Here is a 24,767-nt window from a genome sequence, read left to right on the forward strand (position 1 = left end):
CTGATTCTTTTGGCTGAGTTTGTAAGTGGCTTCAGAAGCCCTTAATAACTTACTGCTGACCTGGAAAAAATTAGGAAGAAGAGGGGGCTTCCTCCGGCTGCCTTGTACTGGCTGGGGACATTTTTAGTACCTACAGATTCCAGAAATAATAAGCAACTTATGATGCTTACTTCTGAAATCTGATTTTAATTATGGCCTTGGAACAGCGTTCACGCACTGGACTCATATCTCAGCCCGTGATGGTGAAATGAAGCTGCAAAGATGAGAATCACACTTGTGTTCTTTGTCTGCCAAATACGTTCTTCCCAGCTCCCGCTATTTTCAGCCCGTCTGTGCGTGAGGCTGGTGCAGGCTGTTCCTCTTCTTATTACGACAAATTGTTTTGACACTCTATGCAGATGGAATTTACGCCCAGCACAGCAATGTTGAGATCAATCTGAGCTGTCAATCTCACCTTTATTGTCTCAGCACCGTTTATCTGCCACCGGGGAAGATGCTGAAATCGGGGGTGACCCAGGACCGTTTGTGTGGGCAGCAGCAAACAAGCGAGGGGAAGGAGTGAGGTGGTTCTACTCAACCTGGGTCTTGAATAAATCAGAAAACATAGCAAAAACCAGTTTTGTCCCATTAAAAAAATATGTAAAATTGCAGTTTAATGAAAGGGTTCGGTGGCTGGAGGTGCTCGGGAGCAGGCCCATGTCCTGCCTCTGCCTGGCTGCGGCTCTTGGCACCAGGACTACCCTCTGGGCTCTTTTCTTCATCATCCCTCTCCTGCTTATTTTAGGACATCACCCTGCGTCGATAATAATAAGATCTACTACAAAACAATCAAACAGAAATGTAGCTGTTTCAATCCATTAAGGTATTCTGTGCACGCTGCGGCAAAACAAAAGGCCATTGTTGTTTTGGGTGGTTTTTTTTCGTTTGCCCTTTTAGAAGTGGGTGATGTTTCTGTAAAAGGTTTTTGACAGACAAGAAGAAGACAATTTGTTTTATTACTTTTGTATTAGGCTTGGAATCTGATTTTCAAATAGAAGCACTTACACTTCACCTGAAAAATACACGGGCGGTTTTAAATGGACACTTACATTCAGGCTTACACTTTAATGCAAATATGGTTTGCGTGGCCAATTTGCCATTAACACAAGGTCACAAATTAAGTTTCTTATGTATTTATATAACATCTGAACATGAATTGCATACAATTGCTGATTGCATTAATGCGCCTACTCAGGATTCATATGGGCTTTGTGTCTGTTTTTGTATACGAGCGTCAATATATTCACAGAGGTAAGTCGAAGCATTAGCTGCTGATACAGGAATTTTCCATATTTCTAAATATTGATAGGTTTTAAAGGGGAATTTTTTTCTAGCTTCTCGATTGTTTTTTTCCAAACAACATTTTCTTTAAACGTTTTCATCTTTTTTCGTACTGTTTTTTTTTAAATTGGAGGTCAAACTGTACTTTGACAGTCACCTTCACAAGATGTTTTGCCAAAGACAGCATAGAAAAGCCCATGCAGTAGTGATGCTATTGATCTTTATAGACATTAAGCTTCCTAATGCTGCTGTGAAATAGGTAAAATAGTGCATTAATTTTATAGATGACCGAATGCTTCAATTTGTTTTCCTCCCTCGATTTTTCCGAGTAACGCTGTGAGTCAATAAGTACTATTATCTATGACTCTGGAGCCTATTAAATACAAATATTTCATGCGTGTGTGTGTAGGATCATTATATATGTATAACCAGCTCATCTGTAAGTGGCAACCAGCTTGGGAGATGATTCCTCCTGCCTGCTCCCTGGTCCCCCATTGCTGCCTGGCCTGTGGTACCCAGAGCATCCCAGCCTGACCACCAGCATCTCTGCACACACCTCTGCGTCACAAAAGCTTCGAGTTAAATGAGGAGAAACCAGGGTCTCTTGTCCTCCTCCTCTTCCTCCTCCTCCTCTTGGATACTCTCAGTGGAGTGTGACTGGGGATGGTCCATCTTGGGTGAACTCTATGGGAGAAATGTCAACATACTTTCTTTGGATGAGGAAAGGTTTGGTTATTCACTATTTAAGCTGAAGGTCTCTCAAAAGCTTTGAGTTGAATGTGAATGTCTTTTAACAGTAGTATTAGGCAGAGTTTGGCATGTGCGTTCTCTTTAAAGGAGAGAAGAAGAACGAGGCAGAACTACTGGTTTTGGGGTTTCCTTTAGGAGGTGTCCGATGTGGTGACATGTTGGGTATTTTGCAGTTGAAATTAGAAGAGAACTCATTTGGCACTTGTAATATTTTTCCAAAGTCTGATTTTAATTAGCCAAGTAACTGAAACCAACTCCTCCCACGAACCCATCATAAAACCTCATTTCTTACTCAATCTGTTTGCTTTCTGAGCTTGCTCCTTGGCCAATTTTCCAATGAAAGTTTGCCTTTTGTTTCCCATGGGAGCGATTCCCTTAGCGTAAGTGAACGCCCCAGTGAAATGAGGCTTCTGCACCAGCATCTGTCATCAGCCTGCATGGGATGGTTTAAGGATGAAGGAAACCAGTGGAGACCCCGTAACCGCTTTTGACCGCCATGTGAGAATTCCCCAGCATTGGGTTACCCAGGACGAAGCTGTAGTGGGAGGAACCGCATGGACATCAGTGGTGGGGCAAATCCAGAGACAACTCGGCATCCCAGCCTTTCTCCTGCTCCAGAGTGGGATCCTGATCTCCTTGGTGAGATACAGGCACTTGGGCAAAGGAGAAGGCATCAAATAATGAGCCTCGCAGCACACGCCGGAGTTTTGCCAGACCTCATGTGGGCAAGGAGATGCATAATGGTCCCTAGAAAACCATAAAGTAGTAGAAATCAGAGTACACCTAAAGCTGCTGTGATTTAAACCTACAATCAGTCTTTTCTTCTTAAAATCCTGGGAGTGACTGAAGCAGAAAAAACTGCACTGGGGACTGAAATCTCTACTTTTTCCTCAGATACTCCCAATGAGGAGTTTCTTATACTTCTCCTAGACCTTGTAAACATGACACATTTATGTGAAAATGAGTTGAATTCTACCTCATGTCTCACCAAGCGAGCAAGGTCCTGATCTTTTATTGCAGTGTCTTTGTAATGCCAAATAGCGTTTTAAGGGGCAAAAATAACAAAACTGGATCACAGTTTGAGCATCTGATCTGAGCTGGAGTTTTAGGGGCAGGCACTTGTAAGTCAGACAATTACTCTTCTAGAAGAATTTTAACGTTCCTTGATTGTTTAGGAAACACTGGAGAGAAGTAGAAAATGCGATACTTTCAGGATGTTTCAAAGTTATCCAGTTCAGCTGCTCATGAAGAGCAGCCATCGTTGACTTGATACCCTCCCCTGTGATTGTTAGGACTATTACAGACACTAATCAATCTGCCTTCAGGAACTTCATTATAAAGAGGCAAAAAGGAAGAAACTGAGAAACAAAAATGTGTTTTCATCCACCAGGAACAGAACAAATTCTTTGAAGGTCTCGGCCACATAACATCACTCTTCCTTTTTGTTAAAGCCTCATTTTTTAAAGGTGATTTTCCGATGTGAAGCACCATGGGGCTTTGCGCTTCCCACCCTGTCAGAGGCACGAAGAGCCGGTGTCTGACCAGCTCATGGTGTGTAGCGTTCGTTTGAATTGGAGACGTGCAGATGAGTCTTCACTCTTGATTAGTAAGAAAAGTGCTCATTGCATTAGGTCAGACTGTGTCCTCATTTACATCTGTGAGCCCCGCAGGAGTGAACGTGGGTAGCCCGGCCTGGGAGGGTCACGCTGGTCTTTTGTCGCCTCGAAAATGTGTATTGTATCAATCTGGTGTTTACCAGACTGTATTTTATTCAGGAATCAGTCAAGATAGATTTGCTGAACCAAACTCAGTCAGGCTTTCACTGCAGAGGGGCAACGTCTGCAGAGCGCGGTGGCGTTTGTGGTCGGCGTTGAGACCGTTCGCGGTACAGATTGTGTTTTGCTGCCTTTTGCAAGAGAGCACTTGTAGCTGCAAAACCAGAGGGCTCAGCACCGTATGGCTCCTTTCGCAGCACAGCTCCTGAAAACAGGCTCAAATGTTATATATCTCATTGGCAGCGGATGGCAATGATGTACCCAACCTCTATCTCTGATGTATTAGTAATGGCAAGACCAGTAATGCTGGAGTGTAAATGTGCCCTGTGCTGCTCTGTAAACTAAAATCTGTTGATAGTTTTGAAAAGTTGGGTAAAACTACCTAGTCAATTTAATTTAAATTGAAGGCAGATCTTTAGTGCGAGATTCGTTCATTTTAGTTCTTCCAGTTATTTAGGATCTCCAGTTGGTCCAACAAAGGTCTTAAAAATCAAGGTTTGAATGGTAGGATTTTGCGCTGATAAAACTCTCATAAAATTCTTCCCCAGCAGCACATTTTTCTTACGAGTGTTGGAGCAGTGCTTGCAACACGTATTTTAGGGTTAAGGATTTGGCCAGAGGGCAGAGTGATCACAGAATACAAAGGCCGCATAGTTTTCGATTAGACAAGACGTGTAAAGCTAAAATTCATGCCGAGACATTCGGTGCAAACACACATATTTGCTGCTCTTATATGGGTGACTAAAAGTGTGTATTTAGCCACACGGGTTATTAAGTGCAACTCAGTTAATGGCATTTTTCTCCCTTCCCTCCCACACCACATTATTTCCTAGTGGATTTAGTTCTCTCTTTCCATCCTACAAAATACCTTCCAACAAACACATGTGAGGAGATTTCTACCAGCAGCAATCGCTGAGCTGGTGCAAGGATCACAAATACACCTTCCTTAGGGTTGCATCTTGGTGTGGTTTTGGTAGCCAAACAAAAAAACCTTGTTTGTCATATTTGGATGTTTATTGTGGAACTTATTAGAAGTTGACACAGCTTCAGCCACTTTCTTTCAGGTTTTAATGGGAATTTCCAGCCTTCCCTGAGCTCTTAGCTGGTGTGCAGTAGAAGGAAACCAAAATAATTTCCATCTTTGTTGTTTGCTGCTTTTGGCCGAGCCTAAAATATCCTCACGTAATTTCAGTCACACTTAGAAGATAAGAAGTTTTAATTTTAAGGGAGTGGAGCATCTCCCGTGTGAGGAAAGGCTGAGGGAGCTGGGGCTCTGGAGCTGGACAAGAGGAGACTGAGGGGTGACCTCATTCATGTTTACAGATATCTAAAGGGTGAGTGTCAGGAGGATGGAGCCAGGCTCTTCTCGGTGACAACCAGTGATAGGACAAGGGGCAATGGGTTCAAACTGGAACACAACAGGTTCCACTTAAGTTTGAGAGGAAACTTCTCAGTGAGGGTGCCAGACACTGGCCCAGGCTGCCCAGGGGGGTTGTGGAGTCTCCTTCTCTGCAGACATTCCAATCCGCCTGGACACCTTCCTGTGTAACCTCATCTGGGTGTTCCTGCTCCATGGGGGGATTGCACTGGATGAGCTTTCCAGGTCCCTTCCAACCCCTGACATTCTGGGATTCTGTGTAATTGCTTTGGTGTGCTGCCCTCGTTTAGCACAGTGCATAAGCTAAAAGAAAATGGAGAAAATTCAGCTTTTTTTCAGTAAAGCCAAAATATATCATGTTGACGTAATTTCAAAATGATCGAATGTACTCTTTTTCTCGTAAATGCTTCCTAATTTTGTGTCTAACCCTGTTGCATTTCAATCTAAAAGATCCCTTGGATAATTGCAATCAGTTAAAAAACTGATGAGCTACAACCATTCTCATTCACTCTAAGCCCTGAGTGCTTTTTCCAGAGGTCGAAATAGACTGAGATTAAAATGAAAGATTTGCTGGGAGCACCAGTTCTCCATAGGGGCTGTTTACCTGCAGAGGCTGAATTTATTTGGCAAACACAGTGATCACAAGAACAAGTATCACCTGTTGTTGCAAATCTGCGGCAAGATCGTCTTAACATTTTAGAAAGGCTTGCCTCAAGATGGGGAGTCAGATGGGAAAATTTGGGCTGGGCAAGTGAAGAAATAACAAAAATTCCATCTTTATTTTTGGGAGGGGGCAGAAGGAGAGGGGCTGTAGTTCTTCTTTAAGACAGACTCTTTTCTCAGCTTGTCTCCTGCTCTCTCTCAGCCCCCTGCTCGCCGTCTGCTTTGCCGCCTCCTGCGGAGTCCCGGGCATCGCGCTGCTGACGCTGGGGGTGAACCCGCTCACCGGCGCCCTGGGGGCCTTCAACATTTTCCTGTACACGTGTTGTTACACGCCCATGAAGAGAATGAGCATCGCCAACACGTGGGTGGGAGCTGTCGTCGGGGCCATTCCCCCCGTCATGGGCTGGACTGCGGCGACCGGCAGTCTGGATGCTGGTGAGTATAAAACATTTACATCTGCTCTGCCCCGGTGAGGCTGCATCTGGAGTTGTGTGTCCAGTTCTGGGCTCCCCAGTTACAGATATCTAAAGGACGAGTGTCAGGAGGATGGAGCCAGGCTCTTCTCGGTGACAACCAATGATAGGACAAGGGGTAATGGGTTCAAACTGGAACACAAAAGGTTCCATTTAAATTTGAGAAGAAACTTCTTCTCAGTGAGGGTGCCAGAGCCTCGACCAGGCTGCCCAGGGAGGTTGTGGAGTCTCCTTCTCTGCAGACATTCCAACCCGCTTGAACACCTTCCTGTGTAACCTCGTCTGGGTGTTCCTGCTCCATGGGAGGATTGCACTGGATGAGCTTTCCAGATCCCTCTGATCCTTGACATTCTGGGATTCTGTGAATTACCGGAGGGAGTCCAGCTACAGAGATGCTGAGGGGTCTGGAGCATCTTTCTGATGAGGAGAGGCTGAGAGTGCTGGGGCTCCTCAGCTGGAAAAGCTGAGAGGGATCTGATCAATAGGATCAGTATCTCAGGGTGGGTGTCAGAGGATGGACCAGACTCTGTTCAGTGGTGCCCAACGCCAGGGTGAGGGGCAACGGGCACAGACTGAAACACAGGAGGCTCCATCTGAACAGGAGGAGAAACTTGTTTGCTGGGAGGTGCCAGAGCCTGGCCCAGGCTGCCCAGAGCGGGTGTGGAGTCTCCTTCTCTGAGACATTCAAACCCCCTGGACCCACCTGTGTGATCTGCTCTGTGACCCTGCGTGAGCAGGGGTTGCACTGGGGGATCTGCGGAGGTCCCTTCAACCCAATCAGTCTGGGATTCTGTGATCCGGGTGAGCGGCTGTCATCATGGCCTTTGGGATAGCTAAAAAGACCTGCTCAAAGGGCAGTAAACCTCATTCTTTGTGCTTGTTGACCTGATACTGCTTTGAAAATCGATATATTCTGCTGTTTGTGATGCCAAAGTCTGTTACCATAAGGACTGAATGAGCAGACATGATGGTATCATTCTCCTTACAGGGGCATTTCAGGGGCAAACATGAGCTGATAAAAGGCCATGTCCAAGTGAATATGTGTTTAGACCATCTTAAAAAATAATCTAGGAGGAAAAGAGTGTATTTGAGGTTCACATAGAAGAAAACGTTACATAATTTCAGGATTAAAACCATACCCGGTAAGATCCAACTTACAAGTCAGGCGCTTTCAGCTGGAAAATTCCCAGATGTGTTTATTACTGTCTTTCTACAAGCCAGAAAATATCCTAGGAAGATTAATTTATTGGTGTATTTCTTAATTGCCCATTTCCAAACTCTAAGTTATAAATGTTCCTTCCCTCCCTCCTTAAAAAGCAAACAAGGATTTCTATTTTAGGGACTGTGAATGTTTTTGCATCCCTCGTAAAACACTGATGTCTTCAGCAGCTAAACTGACACAATCAGGGCTTGTTTTTCCTGCCAGCTGGAAACTTCAGAATCAAAGTGGCTCCACGTAGTTATATTCTGAATAAACTAATGAAGTTCAGCTAACAGGTCTGTTAAGAATCTTTTTAGCTCACACTCACGTCACACTGTGGCATATTTAAGGTTTGAATAATACTTTCAACAACAGGGCTTTTAACCAGAAAATATCAGAATCTGCAAAATCCATAGGATGCTGTTCTTCATTTCTGCTGTGTGCTTCCTATAGAAGTCAGTGTGAACTGGTTTGTGTACGCGTGTTCTGATACAGATCTACTCCAGAGCTAGGTTGAAGGGTTCTGTGGTGATTTTTTAATAATCTGTAGTACTTCTATACAAACATTATATCTCTGAAAGTTTTCTTAATATTTAGACCTATAAATGATATGTATATATATGTATAGTGTCTCGTGTTAAGGAGTGTGTAATGAACATCACTAGAAGTTTTTTATATCTAAAGAGATGAGAATTAATTTAAACCAGAAAATACTTATTTTTAAGGAGTATCGTTCTGGCTGCAGTTGCCTAGATCTTGTTTAGGGATTTCTGCGTTGGTTTTGGCATCTCTTGTTAGAGTTGATGGTGGAACGTGACTCATGTGCCCGTCCTCCACCCGCAAAGTCCAGCCTGGAGGAGCTGGAGTGAAGAGCTCCAGAAGCCCTTGTTGTAATAGTTGTCATGGTTCACATTTTCACTCCTGCTTTTTAAAATATCCATTAAACTGCTGCAGCTAAAACCCAGTAATCTGGCACCAGTTTTCATTATTGAAGATCATTTGCGGTTGAAGATGTCCCTGCTGATGACCTTTGAAGATCCCTTCCAACCCAAAATATTCTGTGATTATCTTTAATTCCTCAAATTCCAGCTTGCTGTTTGAAATAGGGCTAAGCTGGCCCTGTATGCCAGGCAGGACAGGCAGTACCGCTGGGGTCCCAAGTCAATTCTTCCTCTCTAATTTGCAGCTGAGATGTGGTTGCATGTCCTTCTACCAACTCTGCCGTGAAGGGATAATCTGTTGTAATGTCTGGTTGGGCTGGGAGGTTCAAACTTCTACAGTCACCTCCCAGTCTGTGTCAGTGAGACCAAGCAGCTTGTTTAATAGAGAAATACATGTTACTGAGCCGATACTGGTCTTTGTAATGAAGCACACTTGGGCAGAGCTCTGAAAATGGTGACCTGAAGGTAATATTTTAGTGTGTTTCAATATTCAAAATAAATCCCAACCAACTAACCACACAAACAAAAAACCACAGAACAAAATAAACACAAGAACCCAAACCCAAACAAACAAATAAAACCCACCACCTTTAAAAAGAAAAGGCACAAATAGAATAAAAAGATCGCATTATAAACTGTGATTTTCAGTGCTAAACATTCTACTATTGCAAACGAGAAGAGAGTTGAGCACCTGGCAGCATCAGACCCTTATGGAGCACAGACGTGCATCCATGTACGTACCCGTGCAACGTACAGACCTGCATCCCTTCTCCAGCCAGCCTAACCACACTCGTGGAACTCATTAATGATGTGTAATTAGCTTGGAGACTTAACCTACTTTTTGGTAGAGGTGTGAAAATGCATTTGCACCTTGTTTAAAAAAAATAAAAATCAAAAAAGATCATTCAACTCAATAACAAAGAGGAATGTGAAGGAAGGGAGGTAGAAAACTAATGAGAAGGAAGGTTCTCACCGCTTAACTGGTGGTTTTTTGAGTTTGCGTTTTCCTGGGGATTTCTCTCCTTGTGATCTTCACACAGCAGCCACATAGTTGCACGTGTTGCTGGTTGTGGGGAAAACAATATTTAAGTGTAAACCTTTCGTTACCATGTGAGGGGGTAACCAGGTGTGACCCCGTCCCGTGCAGTACCTGGGACAGCCCAGCCCGAGTCTCCTGTCCCGTTGGGTTTCAGGAACATCCCTGGGGCGGTTCGTAGCTGGTGCTGCGAGATGCTCTTGGTCGTTCTGAAGAGTTGGAGATGATTCCTAATTTCCGATTCCAGAGATGATAACAAAGCATCTCAGGTTGGAGCAACCTCATTTTAATTTTTATTCATTTTGCTTATAACTTTCTTATTTCAAAGACTGACAGTTTCTTGCACAAGAAACAAATACCATATATTTCCTGATAAAAAACCTTATATTTCCAGCGATGCAAACCCTTGCTGGTATTTCTTACACTACACAACTTTTGCAGATCTGACGGTGATTCCCAGTGATGCTTGCTTCCATTTCTGCCCCAATAGGTAACTTTAATTGTATGCACTTAAACCTGATTAAACATCCTGCCCCCAACGCTAGATTTTGTTCCAACATAATTTAGGGAAAACCTCACATTTCAAAAGGGAAAGATAAGGTTATCTCTGGGAAGATGTGGAATTCTTTGTTGTGGGTGTGGGGGTTTTGTGGTTTTTTTTTAATGGCAGCTGTTTGAAACTGCTGAAAGATCAGGAATGTTAACATTTCCTCGCTGGGGGAGTCGAGTGCAGGTGAGATGGTCAAAGGTGCGTGATAAATGTAATTTATCACATGGATATCACTACCACATATCTGGTGTATTTATGCAGAACTCAAGTGCCAAGCTGTGATTTGCAGTAACACGTTTGCTTCCTTGAAAGCCAATTTCATTGTTCCTTTGTGGTACTATTTATTTCCAAAGAGATTTGTTTCTCTTGTAAATCTAGACGCCCTCGAATTATTTCTCCTGATTTTACAAAGGAAGGACTAGCAGGAAAATAATGGAATTCACTTAAAGCTTTTAATAGCGTAAAACCAGGAAAAAGGCAAAGCTTAGCAGCGTCCTGGTCTGTGCTGGGTCCAGGCGCCGGATCGCCCCTGGCTTTGCTGCAATGCTGTGAACTTATATAATATATATATATTATAATATATGTAATATTATTTTATATATATATATATATAAAATATATATATATAAAATATATATATATAAAATATATATATATAATATATCAGAGCTATTTCTTTTGATGTGTGAGAGGTTCAACGTATACATGCTTTAAATTACTCTTGTGTTGCTGGTCTTCCTTCCCAGACTAACGCTGCAGTTTGCTCATTAGAAATGTTTGTTGTTCATTTAAACTTGTTATTTCTACTTCGCCGAAAAACTGAATTTGGGGTAAATGTTTCCAAGTGCTGTAGCCTGTATTTTGCTTTATACCTTTTGCGCATGGTCCGCTGACCTTCCTGTGCTCCATCCCAGCAGTGTCGGCGTCTGAGAGCAGAGCAATTCGGTGCCATTGGATAAACCACCCAGTGAGATGGAAGTGACAAGCGGGGGTCCTCAACATAATGTGCTTATCAGTTAAGGGGATTTATTCTGAGTAGGTGGCAGTGGCAGAGCAGATAACAGCCCTGACAGTACAGCAGACATTACAGACCCGTGGTGGCCTGGAGCCATAGGTATTACTGCACCAAAGAATGTTTATCTCAAGAGGCTATTTAGTTTATCTCAGATGCTCCACTTCTGGTCTCGCTTTCCTGAGAGACATCTTGTACTGATTTTCATTCATTTTCCGAAATTTAAATAATTCCTGGGGCTATGGAATTTATAGACTTGAGTATCAATTGTAATCATGTGGAGGCTGATTTTTTAAATTGCCTTTACTTTGTAATTCAAATGGTGTTGTATGGTAGACATTAATTATGTCAGCCAACATCTATTTACAAATGGGGATTTAAAAACAGTTCTTATCAGCTAGCGACATTTGACAGATGGATGGTTTCAGTAACAACAGAAAAAAAAAGAATAGAGAAGGGGGGGTCTGTGCCCAACCTGTCAATGGCCAGAGCCCCTTATACCTTCCCTGATGTAGCACTTGTCAGCCAGAAGGAGGGAGAGCAAAGCAACAGCTTAATTGCGTGCAAAATAAGCTCTGAGATCTTTGTGTCCCTTCCCGTTAAGCACTTAGAGCTTTTCAAAGCCCCTGGATGTGGGAGCAGGTCTGGGAGCGACCCTGAGCCGTCAGCTCCATCGTCCTGCCGCCCCTGCGGAGGAGGCTCCGGCTATAAACTCACACTAATAAACCCAGGTTTTGGGGGGGGTTCACTTCTCAGATGAAAGACAGCAGAATTTGTGGTCTGTTCCAGAGGAAACAGAGATATTCATGTCACTGACATATGAGAATTGGAAGCTGGGGGCCCAGGAGTGTGCTTTGTGGGGGTAAAAACCGAGGCAGAGGAACAATACTAGTAAGCAGCTGGTCTGAATTTAGGACAAAAGCCAGTGAGCTGGTTTGTTTCCCCCCTTTCACCCTTCACAAGAGACAAAAGAAATGGCAGTTCCACCGCTGGGACACCTGAGGGACAGACCCCGCAAATTCACAGGCAACGTGTCCTCACCCGGTTCTGTGCCCCACACGTGGCTGTGACACAACACCCATGGGAGAAGCTCCAGTGTCCAGGTGTGTGACACAACACCCATGGGAGATGGTCCGGTGTCCAGGCATGTGACACAACACCCATGGGAGAAGCTCCAGTGTCCAGGTGTGTGACACAACACCCATGGGAGAAGCTCTGGTGTCTGAGTGTGTGACACAACACACATGAGAGGAGCATCGGTGTCCGGGTGTGTGACACAGCACCCATGGGAGAAGCTCCGGTGTCTGAGTGTGTGACACAACACCTATGGGAGAATCTCCAGTGTCCGGGTGTGTGACACAACACCCATTGGAGAAGCTCCGGTGTCTGGGTGTGTGACACAACACCTATGGGAGAATCTCCAGTGTCTGGGTGTGTGACACAACACCCATGGGAGAAGCTTCGGTGTCTGGGTATGTGACAAAACACCCGCCGGAGGAGCAGGACAGGGGCTGTGTCGCAGGGACCCCCATCCTCAGGCCATGTGGGAGTCCTGGAAGAGGCCGGTGGTGAGGAGCCCTGTGTGGTTCCGCAGGTTCACAATCCTCTGCTTAGTCTGGTCCTTTGGCAAATCCTTCATAAATATATTTGCACATAATGAACGGTCTCTGGAAAGACCGTATTTTCATCTTACCCAACAGGCTCGCATTTTTTATGGCACTTCTTGCTGGGCTTAGCTAAGATGAATTATCTGTGGTGTTGTTGTTTTTCTCAGCCTTGCCTGTATGATGAGAGGTGTTTCCCTGTGAGGCTTTTAGCTGTAATAACCTGTTGTGTCACACAAAAAGTGTGCGTGCCTGTGTGTATCCGTATGCACACAGCTTATCTCCACACGGCCAGAGTACCTGAGGACATCTGGTGTCCTCCTGCGACAGGCAGTGGCCAGGAACGCTGCTGTGAGGTGAAAACGCCACTGCCAACTTCATTTCCCATTCGTGGTGGACACGGAGGATCATCCTTTTGTCCTGCCGACAGCCCGGACACACGGCCAACATCCCCTTCCCTTTATGTGCTGCAGCAGAGGAGTCTATCGCAGCCCCGAGATGCTCCTGTTCCAAGAGCCTTTTGTGCCTTCCTTCAAAAGAAACAGCTATTGAAACCTATGACCATGAAGCTTTTGAGTTTTGCAGCCTTCTCCTCCTCGCCCTTGGTTTACATGACCGTGTAACCTTGAAGACTCACAATCAGGGCCGTGCTTGCCCGCGCTGACAGCCGGGACCATTGTTTGCAGCCCGGAGACCTTGTGCAAAGCTTTCCAAGCGATACTTTTCCTTTCTTCCTCCTCAGGGCTGCTTTGCCGCTCCCGCGGCATCCGACACAAGCAGCAGCATCTGCTTTTGTTTTCCAGTGGAAGCAGAAGTGCCGGTTGTTGTCTTGCTGTGGTGCTAACGTAGGAAATGCTGCAGTGGTAAAGTAAGGGGGAATTGCCTCAGTTTGGTTAAAGCTCGTGACTAAATAATTCCCAAATGTCTTTGTATTTGAGAAGGTTTCATAATCACAAATGAGGGTGTACATTTTGTAGAGCTAATCTCTTTTCTACTCCCCAAAACAATGGGAAAAGTTAAATAGTAGGTAACATTTTTCCTCGGGAGTGATTGTTATCAGGGCAGTATCTTGAACACTGGTAATCGGAGGCCAATTGATTTTCCCTAATAGTCATTTTCCATCACCAAAACAAGCTGAAGGAAATATAGTAATTATTGCACCTTCCAACTCTCCTTTGCAAACAGAAGAAGCCGCCGCCAGCTTAATAAACCAGTCTGGATGTATCAAGACTGTACATCTGTGTTGTGAATGTGACTTTCCAAAGCACCCAGAATATTTGCAGCATCACCTCCAAATAATCGTTTGGGTGTTCAATATTACATTGAATCTGCAATGGGCAACAAGGCTTTGAGAAGACTTCAACATCTTTTTTTACCCCCATAATTGCTGCTTAGTTAGAAATCTCCGGGGAAGACTACTATGTGTAACTTGTTGTGAACAAACACAAAAGATAGAAAATAAAAGCTTTGGGGATGCATCCAGTACATTTGCTGCAAGCGTAACATCCTGTAAAAATCATGCAAGACCACAGTGAAGAGATTTGGACTGATTATGTTAAATTTCCTTTAGAAAAGGTGAAAAATGCGCTCTGAGGCAGCGCGGTTGCTCACAAGCAGGTGGATACAGCTGGAGCAAGTCAAGTCTCTGCGCTCTAATCTACCTTGTCTGGATTAAAGAGGAGTAATTTGTTCAACATCTTTTCAGGGAGGAGAGCCAGTTGTGTGCTATCAAGTAAAGCGGTGTGTGGTTGTTTCCTGACTGCGATGCATTAAAAGGCTGAGCTTAGACTACCAAAGCCTTCCCCTCCTGACAGCCAAACTCAGACCAGCTTCCTAGAGACAAAAGGCCGGTGCTTTCCTCTAGTAAGTCAGAGAGCTACCAAAGTCTGGAAATGATTTTCAAATGCCTTCATATTATTCAAGGCAGAAGAATTACTAAAATTGTGCTTTAAGCAAAACAGCATTCTTAGGTTGCCAAGGCAGTAAACACCAGCTTTGGGAAATGCAGTAAGATTTCAACATCTGTTTTGGAGCTGATATTTTAACCATTCCATGTTTATTTTAATGCCTGGTTGGCCACTTCCCAGTCATACATATGCAACAAGACAGCAAAGACAGAAGGAACAAGCCCGTTCTTGAACTGATGCTACAGATCAGCTCCCCCTTCCTTTATTTATTTCCTTTTATTGATTAAGCAAATAGGTGTTTGTCCTGTGAAAGCGATACTGGAGGTTTGCAGAACACTCTGAAGAGGTAACACGTTGTGTCTTGTCTAAAGAACAGTGAGAAGAATATGAAAAAATAGTAAGTTTTTGGTCTCCGGTGTGTTTTCAGGAACACAATGTCCATACAGCATTCTCTGTAGATAACCCTGGAGATGTTTGCCTGGACTTGTGCGGACAGACCCACGTTCGTCTGCCTGCCCGGGCTGGTTGGGCTCCGGCTGACTCTGCTCCCCTAAAACACACTGCGCTCCAGCCTGCACCCTCTTGGAGCTCAGGGCCATCTCTGCCCTGGAGGAACTTGCCTTCAGGAATTTTTTTGAGAGTTTCAATAGGATGATCCCAAACTATTGCGTCTTGCCTAAGGCAGACAGCTGAAATAATTCAGCTGCGGGTGAAATCCTCGCTGCAGCTCCATGTGCCAAGTGTACAAGGGATAAAACTCTTTGATGATGAAGAGGCATATTGTAAATCGCTGCTTAAGAGAGTGGCATCCTCAGCACAAAAGCAGGATCCAAACGTTACTTCTGCCCTTTAGTGGATGAAAAAACACGTTTGCAACCCTAGGTTGCTTTATGTGAATGAAAGGTTTGCTCCGACCAGTGCTACTGGCGTGATTTCCATTGGCGCTGTCAGCTCAACGTGCCAGCTCCTTCTTGAGAAGGTGGTGTACAGACTTGAACAGACCCTTGACCACCTTGAACAGACGTCCTTTACAGGACGGGGGTGTTTTGGGGTCTCACCCTCGGGAGTCCCAGTGTTGCTGATCCCAAGGTGGGGAGGACAAGAAGCTGTTGCTGCCGGTCACTCTACTCTCCTGTGTTTGCCAGAGCTCAGTATTCACACCCACAAGGGCTTACACCCTAAAAACCATCTCCCCTTCCCTGCTCTTGGGTGCTCTCCTTAGCAGAGACACCAGACTCAACGGGCTTAGGCACCAACATTGCTCCCTGACCTGAGATTTGGGCCGTCCTGCAACAGCCATTGTAAATTATTTTAAAAGGAAGAAAGCGTACAATTCTAATCAAAGTTTAGAGGTACCGCATGGCCTTCTCAACACTGTGAAGAGCGTAACTTCAGAGAGGGATGCTTCTTGCTCTTGTAATTCTGAAAATTAGACTCAGCTCCTGTGGTTTGCCAGCCCGGAATCACTAGTTGCTTTTGGAAGTATCATCTCACAATTATTTCCAAGTCTTACCCAAATGTGTTGAACCTTAAAACGGCTTGCCGAGCAGTTTCCAAATGACTCTGGAATTTAGTGTCTTGTTTGTTTTAGGAAAAGTACAATTTATAAAGCTTCAGGGTTTCACTAGATAAAAATATATTTACAGAAAGAAAGAACCATTTTCTACCTTCTTCAATGCCAGTTGACATTTTGGCTTTATCTTAAGATATTAAAATAAAATAAATATCTCAGCTTGTTCTTGTTTATTAAAAGGAAGGTATATTACTATTTAAATACTTCTAAAAGAATTTAACAAAAGAAATAATAGCTTAACCTTAAAATTCATGATAAAACCTGTTATTTATCTTTAACTCTCTGGGTGCTAAAGGACCTACCTGGTTCTTTGCAGTCCTGTAACTTTTGACGGCTTAAATCTAAGTTGACTCGTTTCCCCGAAAATAAGACCTACACTGAAAATAAGCCCTAGCGTGATTTTTCAGGACATTTGAAGATACTTGAAATGTAAGCCCTACTCCAAAAATAAGCCCTAGTTGCAGTACATACTTAATTTAATAGTGTCCAGGCAGCTGTACGTGAAAGAAAGTAAGCATCTTTTGGAGCAAAAATTAATATAAGACTCTTATTTTCAGGGAAACAGGGTAGTGCAAAGTGATTAAACAGTAGGAACTCAGCAAGAAAACATTTTATACCTATTTTGCACACAAGACTGAAAGAATACTGGAGACCTGGGTCCTGTTTGCTTAAATACACTTAATTTTGTAATGCAGAAGCAGCAGAGTCAACTCTGCACTATTTTCAGCCAGGTGATTCTCCAGAGTTAGTTTTGCTGTAATGTTGCGTAAAAACACTGCTGACCTAATTATGACATAGTTATCTAGTAATTAATGAGTATTACTGTGTCTGCTCTGGGCTTGACAGGGTTCCTGCTGTGGGCTTGTTTGATGCTGAACTGTACGGTACTGGGTGCTGTGCTTGGCAAGTCATCAGACTTATGGGGCACCTAAAAATCTCTGACAACCCGACAGTCTCAGCCTGGGCAGAGCAAATTACAGGATGTCCAAGGCACATGGGAAGCTACAAAAAGACCCGGTCAGTTCAAATCCTCATAATGGCCTATTAAATTGTTTTACTGTTCAGCTTCTCTGTAAAATATCAATTATCTCAATGGTTGTAATATAATCAAAGTAATTAAATTCCAAAGGCTTGCATGTAAAAACCAGAGCTTTGTAAATGGGAATCCAGCCTCAAGTAGCTTAGTTGGACTGTTTGTGTTTTAAAGTTTCTCCAGATGACTTTTTATTTTAATGGTGTGATAGTTAGAGAACTGTTGAAGGGGTTTGTGTGTTAGAGGTTTAGGGTGTGTGTTGCGCTTGGCTCCACGCAGCGTTTGAGCAATTGAATAAGTAAAGCCTGTATTACAGCCGGGACACAGGGACACAGCACGTGGTGGGTGAAAAGCCGACGGGTCCGTGGGACACGGGGACATTCTCTGCCGTGGATCCCGGCCCCAGCCACTTACACCTCCTGAGATGATGGATAATTGTAGCTTACCTTTCCCCAGGTCCTGAAAAATGACAAGCTAATGTCTCTAAAGCACGTCAGATGTGAACCTTGAAAAATATTCCTATCTCAGCTTTATCACATTCTGGATCTTGCCTCCGGTAATATGTTTTACAAGAGCTGAAAAAGCCAAAGAATGACTTATTACAAGAACATTTTCCCCATTGTTTCTGCTGGTGTGGGGAGTACTGCTCCTTGATTAAGTTTTATTTCAATTTATTTCAGTACAGCTACTCCCTTAGGTTTCAGCAGAACTGAATCAAGTGTTATTTTGTTAAGGCCAAAATTACTTTTGTTGCCACGATTTTCTGAAATTAATGGTAATTTTGGGGTGCACATTTTCAACTGTCTCCAAAGATTCCTATTTAGAGACGGTGCTGAGCATCCCCACCCTGTAAGTGGACTTTGGGAGGATCGAATGGTGGGATTTGCAAGCGTTTGGGGCCGTTGCCCAGGAATTCACCTGTAAATCATAGAAGACAAAGTTGTTCTGAAAGCTGCTTTGTGCCCCATATACGAGCATCTATCTCCATCCTTAATGTAATCAACTTTTAGAGGCATGTACTCACCTAATGGAGTGTTGCTCATTTTAAAAAGCACTGAGATGGGTCTTTTATACCAGTACTGGATCTTATAAGCAACTGGAAACCCACATTGAGTTTGATGGGCTGTTCCTTCACTGGTTGATAAGGCAGGGGAAAAAGGCTCTTTTGCAACCTTAAATTAATATTATTTGCATGACAGCGCAGGTGTAAGGTGTGCTGTTTCAGACAAGAACTAGATACGCACAGCCCCAAGGAATGTGCGTCCAGAACAGATGGAGAGAAGACATGAACCATGAAGCCATGAAAAGAGACACTGACTTGTTTTTGTTAGAGCCCAAGCAGTCACTGGGGAAGAAGAATTTAAATACATTAACCCATGTGCAGATAAGTGTTGCTGTTTCTATCAAGTCTTTAAGAAAATTATAGACTCACAGCTCCAGTGGAGAGGTAGTTTCCATAGAGAATGAGCTCTTGGAAAGAGGGAGATGCAAAGAAAGTGTTAATGCCGGAGTGGAGTGTTTGGGAGCCGGGGAAAGAAAAGGAAAATCCAGGAATGCTCATCATGTGCAACAGCCTTGGGGGTTTTTGGTCTTCAGACAAAATTAGTGGAGGGAGTTTAGTGTGGGGGCCTCCTCGAAGCTCTCTGAAATCAGCACATAAGCTGCTTCTGGCTCAATAAGCCCTGTGCCATGTCCCCAGGAGAGCTGTGAAAAATACGCTGCTTCCATAGCTCCTTTTGAAATGTAAAAGTAACTAATGGGTGTGAACAGAGTTACTTGATCAAGCCACTTAGAAATTATTTCGATTGGCTTGAAGGAATGAAAAGTTCTCATCTTCTGTCACAAACACAAAGCTTCAGGCGACCAGGGTGCTGGTACGATCTCAGTTCTCAGGAAGAAGCAGCTGATCCCCATCCCTGGAAATGCCCCATCCCTGGAGACATCCCAGGCCAGGCTGGACAGGGCTCTGAGCAACCTGAGCTGGTGCAGATGTCCCTGCTCATGGCAGGGGGGGCACTGGGGGAGCTGGGAAGGTCCCTCCAACCCAAACCGTCCTGTGATTCTATGATTCTATAATCTTGCTTTTCTGCTGTCGCTGAGCAGAGCTCTCTGCTTCTGCAACCAAGAGTGGGAGCCAGAGGCTCCCAGGAAAACAGCCTCTTGCCCAACATTGCTTCATTTTCATCTGTCTTCCCTCAGGTAGAGACCGAATTGGGGCAGAAACCAATTAGTGATGATTCATTAGGAGGAAGTGACTTGTTGAAATGCTTTTCAAATTAAGTGCTCCAAAACCAGACGCACCACAATGAGCAACCCCATGTAAATGCCGTTAAAAACAGAGCAGGGCCTTATCTTACAGACTGTGTGTTATCTTACAGAACATGCCTTATCTTACCGAGCGTGCCTTGTCTTCTGCACAGCACCGTGTAACAGCTTCATAGCACTGCTCTTTTGCAAATCCAGCCTGGATCTGCAGAGTTCTTTACGTAGCGCGTCTTGCAATGTCCTAACGCCTGTTTCCTCCTCTCTCTCCCGCTGCAGGTGCGTTACTGTTGGGGGGAATCCTCTATTCCTGGCAGTTCCCCCACTTCAACGCCCTGAGCTGGGGTCTGCGGGAAGATTACTCACGAGGAGGATACTGCATGATGTCCGTCACCCACCCGGGGCTGTGCCGGCGGGTGGCTCTGCGTCACTGCTTGGCCTTAATCGGACTCTCAACTGCGGCTCCTGTTCTCGACGTCACCACGTGGACTTTCCCCGTCATTTCGCTCCCTCTTAACCTGTACATCTCCTACCTCGCCTTTCGGTTCTACAGGGATGCCGATCGCAGCAGCTCCAGGAAGCTTTTCTTCTGCAGCCTGTGGCATTTGCCGATGCTGCTGCTCGTCATGTTCACCTGCAAGAAGTCGTTCCTAGAGAAGGAAGACAAAGGTGATCTGCTTGGTGGAAATCATGGGAGGGCTGTGGAAATTGGATTGCCTTAAATGTCAATTACTTGTCCTCGTGACGCATCAGGTAGTATATTTTAGTAATTACAAGGGGGAAACCTGTGAGGATCTGCTTGAAGAAGAATCATTTGTGCCTAGCGACCACTTCATGCGATAATTTTCTATTTTGTTCTGCAAAGGACTAGACGTGAGAGTTTAAAGCATTCACAGGCTTCAGGCTTGCTCACTCATCACAGATTTAGCCTGTGTCAGAAGCACATCACTTTGGGGTGGCCTTCCAAAGCCTCCCTGAGTCGTGATCTCTCACTTCATGGGTAGGTTTTCATTTAGCAAGTCACAAGCGCACACGTACTGACCGCCAGCACTGGCAGCCTTGGCGAAGCCGTCAGGAAGCGACAAATGAATGATTTATCACCCCTGCTCCCCAAGTATCCTTTCCCAATTAAGCTGTGAGGCACATGGTGGGTCGGGTGAACTCTTGGCCCGATCCATGCCATCCCCGCTCTGATATTACACAGAAATCTTCCGTTTCTGAGGCATTTTTCAGTCGGTTACTTTCCCTAAGGTTCCCATTCACCTCAGTAGATTTTTAGCTTTCATACAGCTGGCACAATGCTAAAGGAGGAAAGCAAACGGTCTTTCAGCACATTACACATCAGCATTTAAATGATGTCCAGATGAACATCTCTTTTGTGGCGTATACCTTGAACACACTCTGAGCCGTTCTGCTGAACATCCATCACGGGGAATTTCTGACTCCTCAGGGGTTTTACATCATTAGAGTTTGACCCTTGTGTGTCATATCTTCAGCTGGTAAAAAATGCCATTACTATTTATGTTGGTGAAGCTTTGAAAAGGTGTAGGAGGTGAGAACCAGGCTCAGAGTCTGGTAGTTTTAAGGCTTTTTTGTGCTAATGTGTCTTGTGCCAGCCCATTCAGTCTCAGTGTCCTCAGGCGAGCTCTGGGCTTCCATCAGGAGTTTGAACTGTATTTAATATCGCACAGTGGTTGCTCAGAGGGAAGGCTTCACTTCTGGGGTATGTAACTGGTAAGCAAACACATTTTTCAGGAAAAAATTTGAGGATTTGTATCTAATATAATAATGTTCAAGTTGCTGATGCAGCCAGTGTCTCTCAAAAGCAATTATTGTGGATGTTCTCACTAGGAAAATGCATTATCTTTGTCAACTGATGCGCTGAAGAACATTTCTAGCCACAGTTTAATGTGCTCGCGGTCCCAGTGTGGGGCTGTGTCACCGTCAGCCTACCTGGGGTTGTGACCACTGGATCCTTCCCAACATCCAGACACAGCAGCACCCGCGACAGACAAAGTCTGTGCTGTGCTTTAGTGTGGTAGTTAATACCTGTTACAACTCCATGCATTCTCACGCTGAGATTTCTTTCCCATGTGGAGAGGGACCGGGCAGCACAGTTGTGCATCGATCCCAAGATCCAATAACACCTGAAATGGGAGACACTGCTCTGATCCCGAATAAAACCCTTCAGGAAATGTCACAAATCTGCCACCGCGTGCGTATCACGCTGACATACAATCCGCACTGCCCGCTTTCATGATACAAGCCCGACTTCTGGTCTCGGTTACACTGGCGTAAATCAGGAGTGACACGGTTAACTGCTGGCGGAGGTGCTCGCAGGAGCAGAGCCACCTGTTTTACATGGCTCTTAAATAATCGGGTGCAAGATTTTCTGACTCTCTCAAGTGATGCAGATGATAGGATTGAGTTCCCTCTTACTGTTTGTCTGACAGTCTCCGTTGTGCTCGAGTTACTGTGGGCAACGCTTTGTAGAAACGTCTGGAAACTGTGCAACTCCTGAGTTTGTTTTAAAAATGCATCCAGTCTTCTCTGCAATAAAGTACGTACTGTACCAAAAATAAAAGAAGTGAATGCTCAAAATCTGTTTTAAACAATTCCCCTGTAGTTGAAACTCTGGTACGGTTCAGTTAATTGCAAAGGTATTTGATAGTTTTGTGGCAATTCTCATAGCAACAGTATTTTTCTTGATCACTGCAAGAGCAAGGACAGCTTGTGAAATACCGGTTTATTGTGCAAAAAGCACACTGAAACTAAGGTACGTGGGAATGGAAGGGGTTTGTGCAAAACCAAAGAATTTGGTCAACCTTTAGCTGGGAGAGGAACCTGAAAAGGGCAGAGGGCTCACAAAAACCATGGACTTTGCTCCCACAGGCAGAAAATGGTGCTGAAGCAGGCGAGTTGTGGTTTTCTCCCAAGTCATTATAGATCCAGGCTGCAGAATGTCCTGCAAGTACAGGCTGCTGTCCTGGTAAAGTCCGGCTTGATTAAAGGTCCCAAGGACATGCCTGTGGTTGTGTTTTGAAGAGCAGTCATCTTCACTTCTTGGGTCAGAATGTGTAACATTCACGGAGTTTAGGGCTAGACAGGAGCTTTATAATCATCACTGAGTGTCTGCAAAATGCAGGTCACTGAGTTGCAGCAGCATCTCCACACCCAGTCCGTCTGGCCTGGAGGCAGAGCATGGTTTTACAATGAGTGGATCTGGGATTTAAAGGTAAGAAATACCTTATATTTATTTTGTTTTTTAAAAAAAGAGCTTTTTTCACCTAGAAGGTGTTCTCTGCTTTGCTACAGAGCAGCCATGTGCCAGGTGTGGATGAAGTCATCTACTGTCATTTGACTGCCTTTAGGAATTTTTACTGTTGTGTGTGCTTTGATAATACAAACGTTGCCAGAATGGAATCTTGGCTGCAGACAGATAGTCCAGTCGGTGCTCTCAGATGTCCTTTTCAATATTTCTGGTGCCACTGTGGAAATGAAAACAATACGGAGGTGTCTGCCCTCATCCAATGGTGGTTTTGGTCCCTGTGACCCAGGCTTTGCACGGCCCTCTGAGTCTGAAACAGCGATTCCTGCATAGAATTGGGATGTTGGGTTTTTTCCTTGTCCCATTTGGAGAATTTAAATAGAGGTTGTTTGTAATCCCGATATCCTGGTTATTCAACACCTCCCCATGAATTGACCCTCAGGAGAATATGTGCTATTTATGTGGTAGTGACAAAAATGGCAGCAACGTGCTGTGTCCCTCCTACCGCTGGGTCTGCTGGTAGCTGACGGGGTCCCATCCAGGTGGGACCTCCAGAAGCTTGTACTGAACCTCAATGAGGGAACAGGGCTAGTGACTCAGGAAGCTGAACCTGGGTTTAATCTATTTGGACTTTAAACCTTTTGTGGTTTTTTGTGGATGAGACAGTAGCCCTAAGGCTCAAGGAACCTTCATTCTTTCCAGATCTCCATCTCTAAAATAGAGACGATGATATTTTGCTTTGTTGGACAATTAAACAGCTCATGTTTGTTGGAGCGGATCCAGAGGAGCCACAGAGGCTGGAACAGCTCTGCTGGGAGGACAGGCTGAGAGAGCTGGGGGGTTCAGCTGGAGAAGAGAAGCCCCGGGGAGACCTTAGTGTGGCCTTTCAGTGCTTAAAAGGGGCCAATAAGAAGGATGGGGACAGATTTTTGAGCAGGGCCTGTTGTGACAGGACAAGTGGTGATGGTTTTAAACTAAAGGAGGGAGATTCAGGCTGGACATGAGAATAAATTGTTGGCCCTGAGGGTGGTGAGAGCCTGGCCCAGGTTGGCCAGAGAGGTGGTGGATGAACCATCCCTGGAGACATCCCAGGCCAGGCTGGACGGGGCTCTGAGCAACCTGAGCTGGTGCAGATGTCCCTGCTCATGGCAGGGGGGCACTGGGGGAAGGTCCTTCCAACCCAAACCATTCTATGATTCTATGTTTTTATCAGTCCCATACCTGTTACTCTGTACGCTCTGTAAAGAGGGCAATGGCTGATTATTAGATTCCACCTCATGTGTCGTCTTTGCTCTCATCTTCAGCAAATCACTTAACCTCAGCCCAGGGCTCATCTCACAGGACAGCGTGGGGAGCTGAGCTGTGTGACCATTCATCACCCCAAGCTCTTGTGTTGCCGAGGAGCCCCCAAGTCCCACGTGAGCCCACTCATGGTACCTCGGCACGGGCAGCGTCCCAGCACGGCGGGCAGCTCAGCATCAATGCGGAAACCCAATCCCTGCTCACACAGCTCTTTCCCTTCTCTTTTCCCCCACTGTTTGGTTTCTTTTTCTCACTTCCTGTATCAATCTCTGATATAATCTGCCCCAGCAGAGTAACACATTCACACTCTCCTGGCTCCAGCAGCGTTTCCCACTCAGCCCGGCCACGGCGTTTCAAGACTTACACAAAACACACACGTCCTTTTCAGTTCTGACAATCCCACGAGAGTAGGAATGGAAACAGAGTGATACTATTAGAAATCATTATCATTACAGATAGAAAGCATGTTGTCCTGGTTGCTCTCCAGAGGTGATTAGATATTCCCCTTCCCTTGGAAATACAGGCTGTCTGCAGAACACTCTGCTTTTGAAAACAGAAATATCAGCACTGTTTTCCTACCAGGCAGCTCTGCTGGAGGTGGTAATACTAGAAGCTCCGTTTCAGGCTGTTCCCGATGGCATTTCTAGTCGTGGTATGAATTAACCAGGCAAAGAGCCGGCCCCGGTGCAGGCTCCAGGGATGCGAGATGGCGCTGGCAG

General features: G+C 44.9%; 1 protein-coding gene across 1 annotated transcript in view; it reads left to right on the forward strand.

Moving 5' to 3' along the window:
* Positions 1-20,200, forward strand: part of COX10 (cytochrome c oxidase assembly factor heme A:farnesyltransferase COX10) — a gene marked incomplete at its 3' end in the record, with an annotated part of 102,406 nt that extends 82,206 nt beyond the window's left edge. The window contains exons 6-7 of the mRNA XM_080356730.1: positions 6,089-6,321; positions 19,758-20,200. Of these exons, the coding sequence (XP_080212856.1) occupies positions 6,089-6,321; positions 19,758-20,200 (676 nt within the window). The remainder of the gene's footprint in view (positions 1-6,088; positions 6,322-19,757) is intronic.
* Between the last annotated feature and the right edge of the window lie 4,567 nt (positions 20,201-24,767).

Source organism: Nesoenas mayeri (genome assembly GCF_963082525.1).
Source record: "Nesoenas mayeri genome assembly, chromosome: 19".
Classification (NCBI taxonomy): Eukaryota; Metazoa; Chordata; class Aves; order Columbiformes; family Columbidae; genus Nesoenas; species Nesoenas mayeri.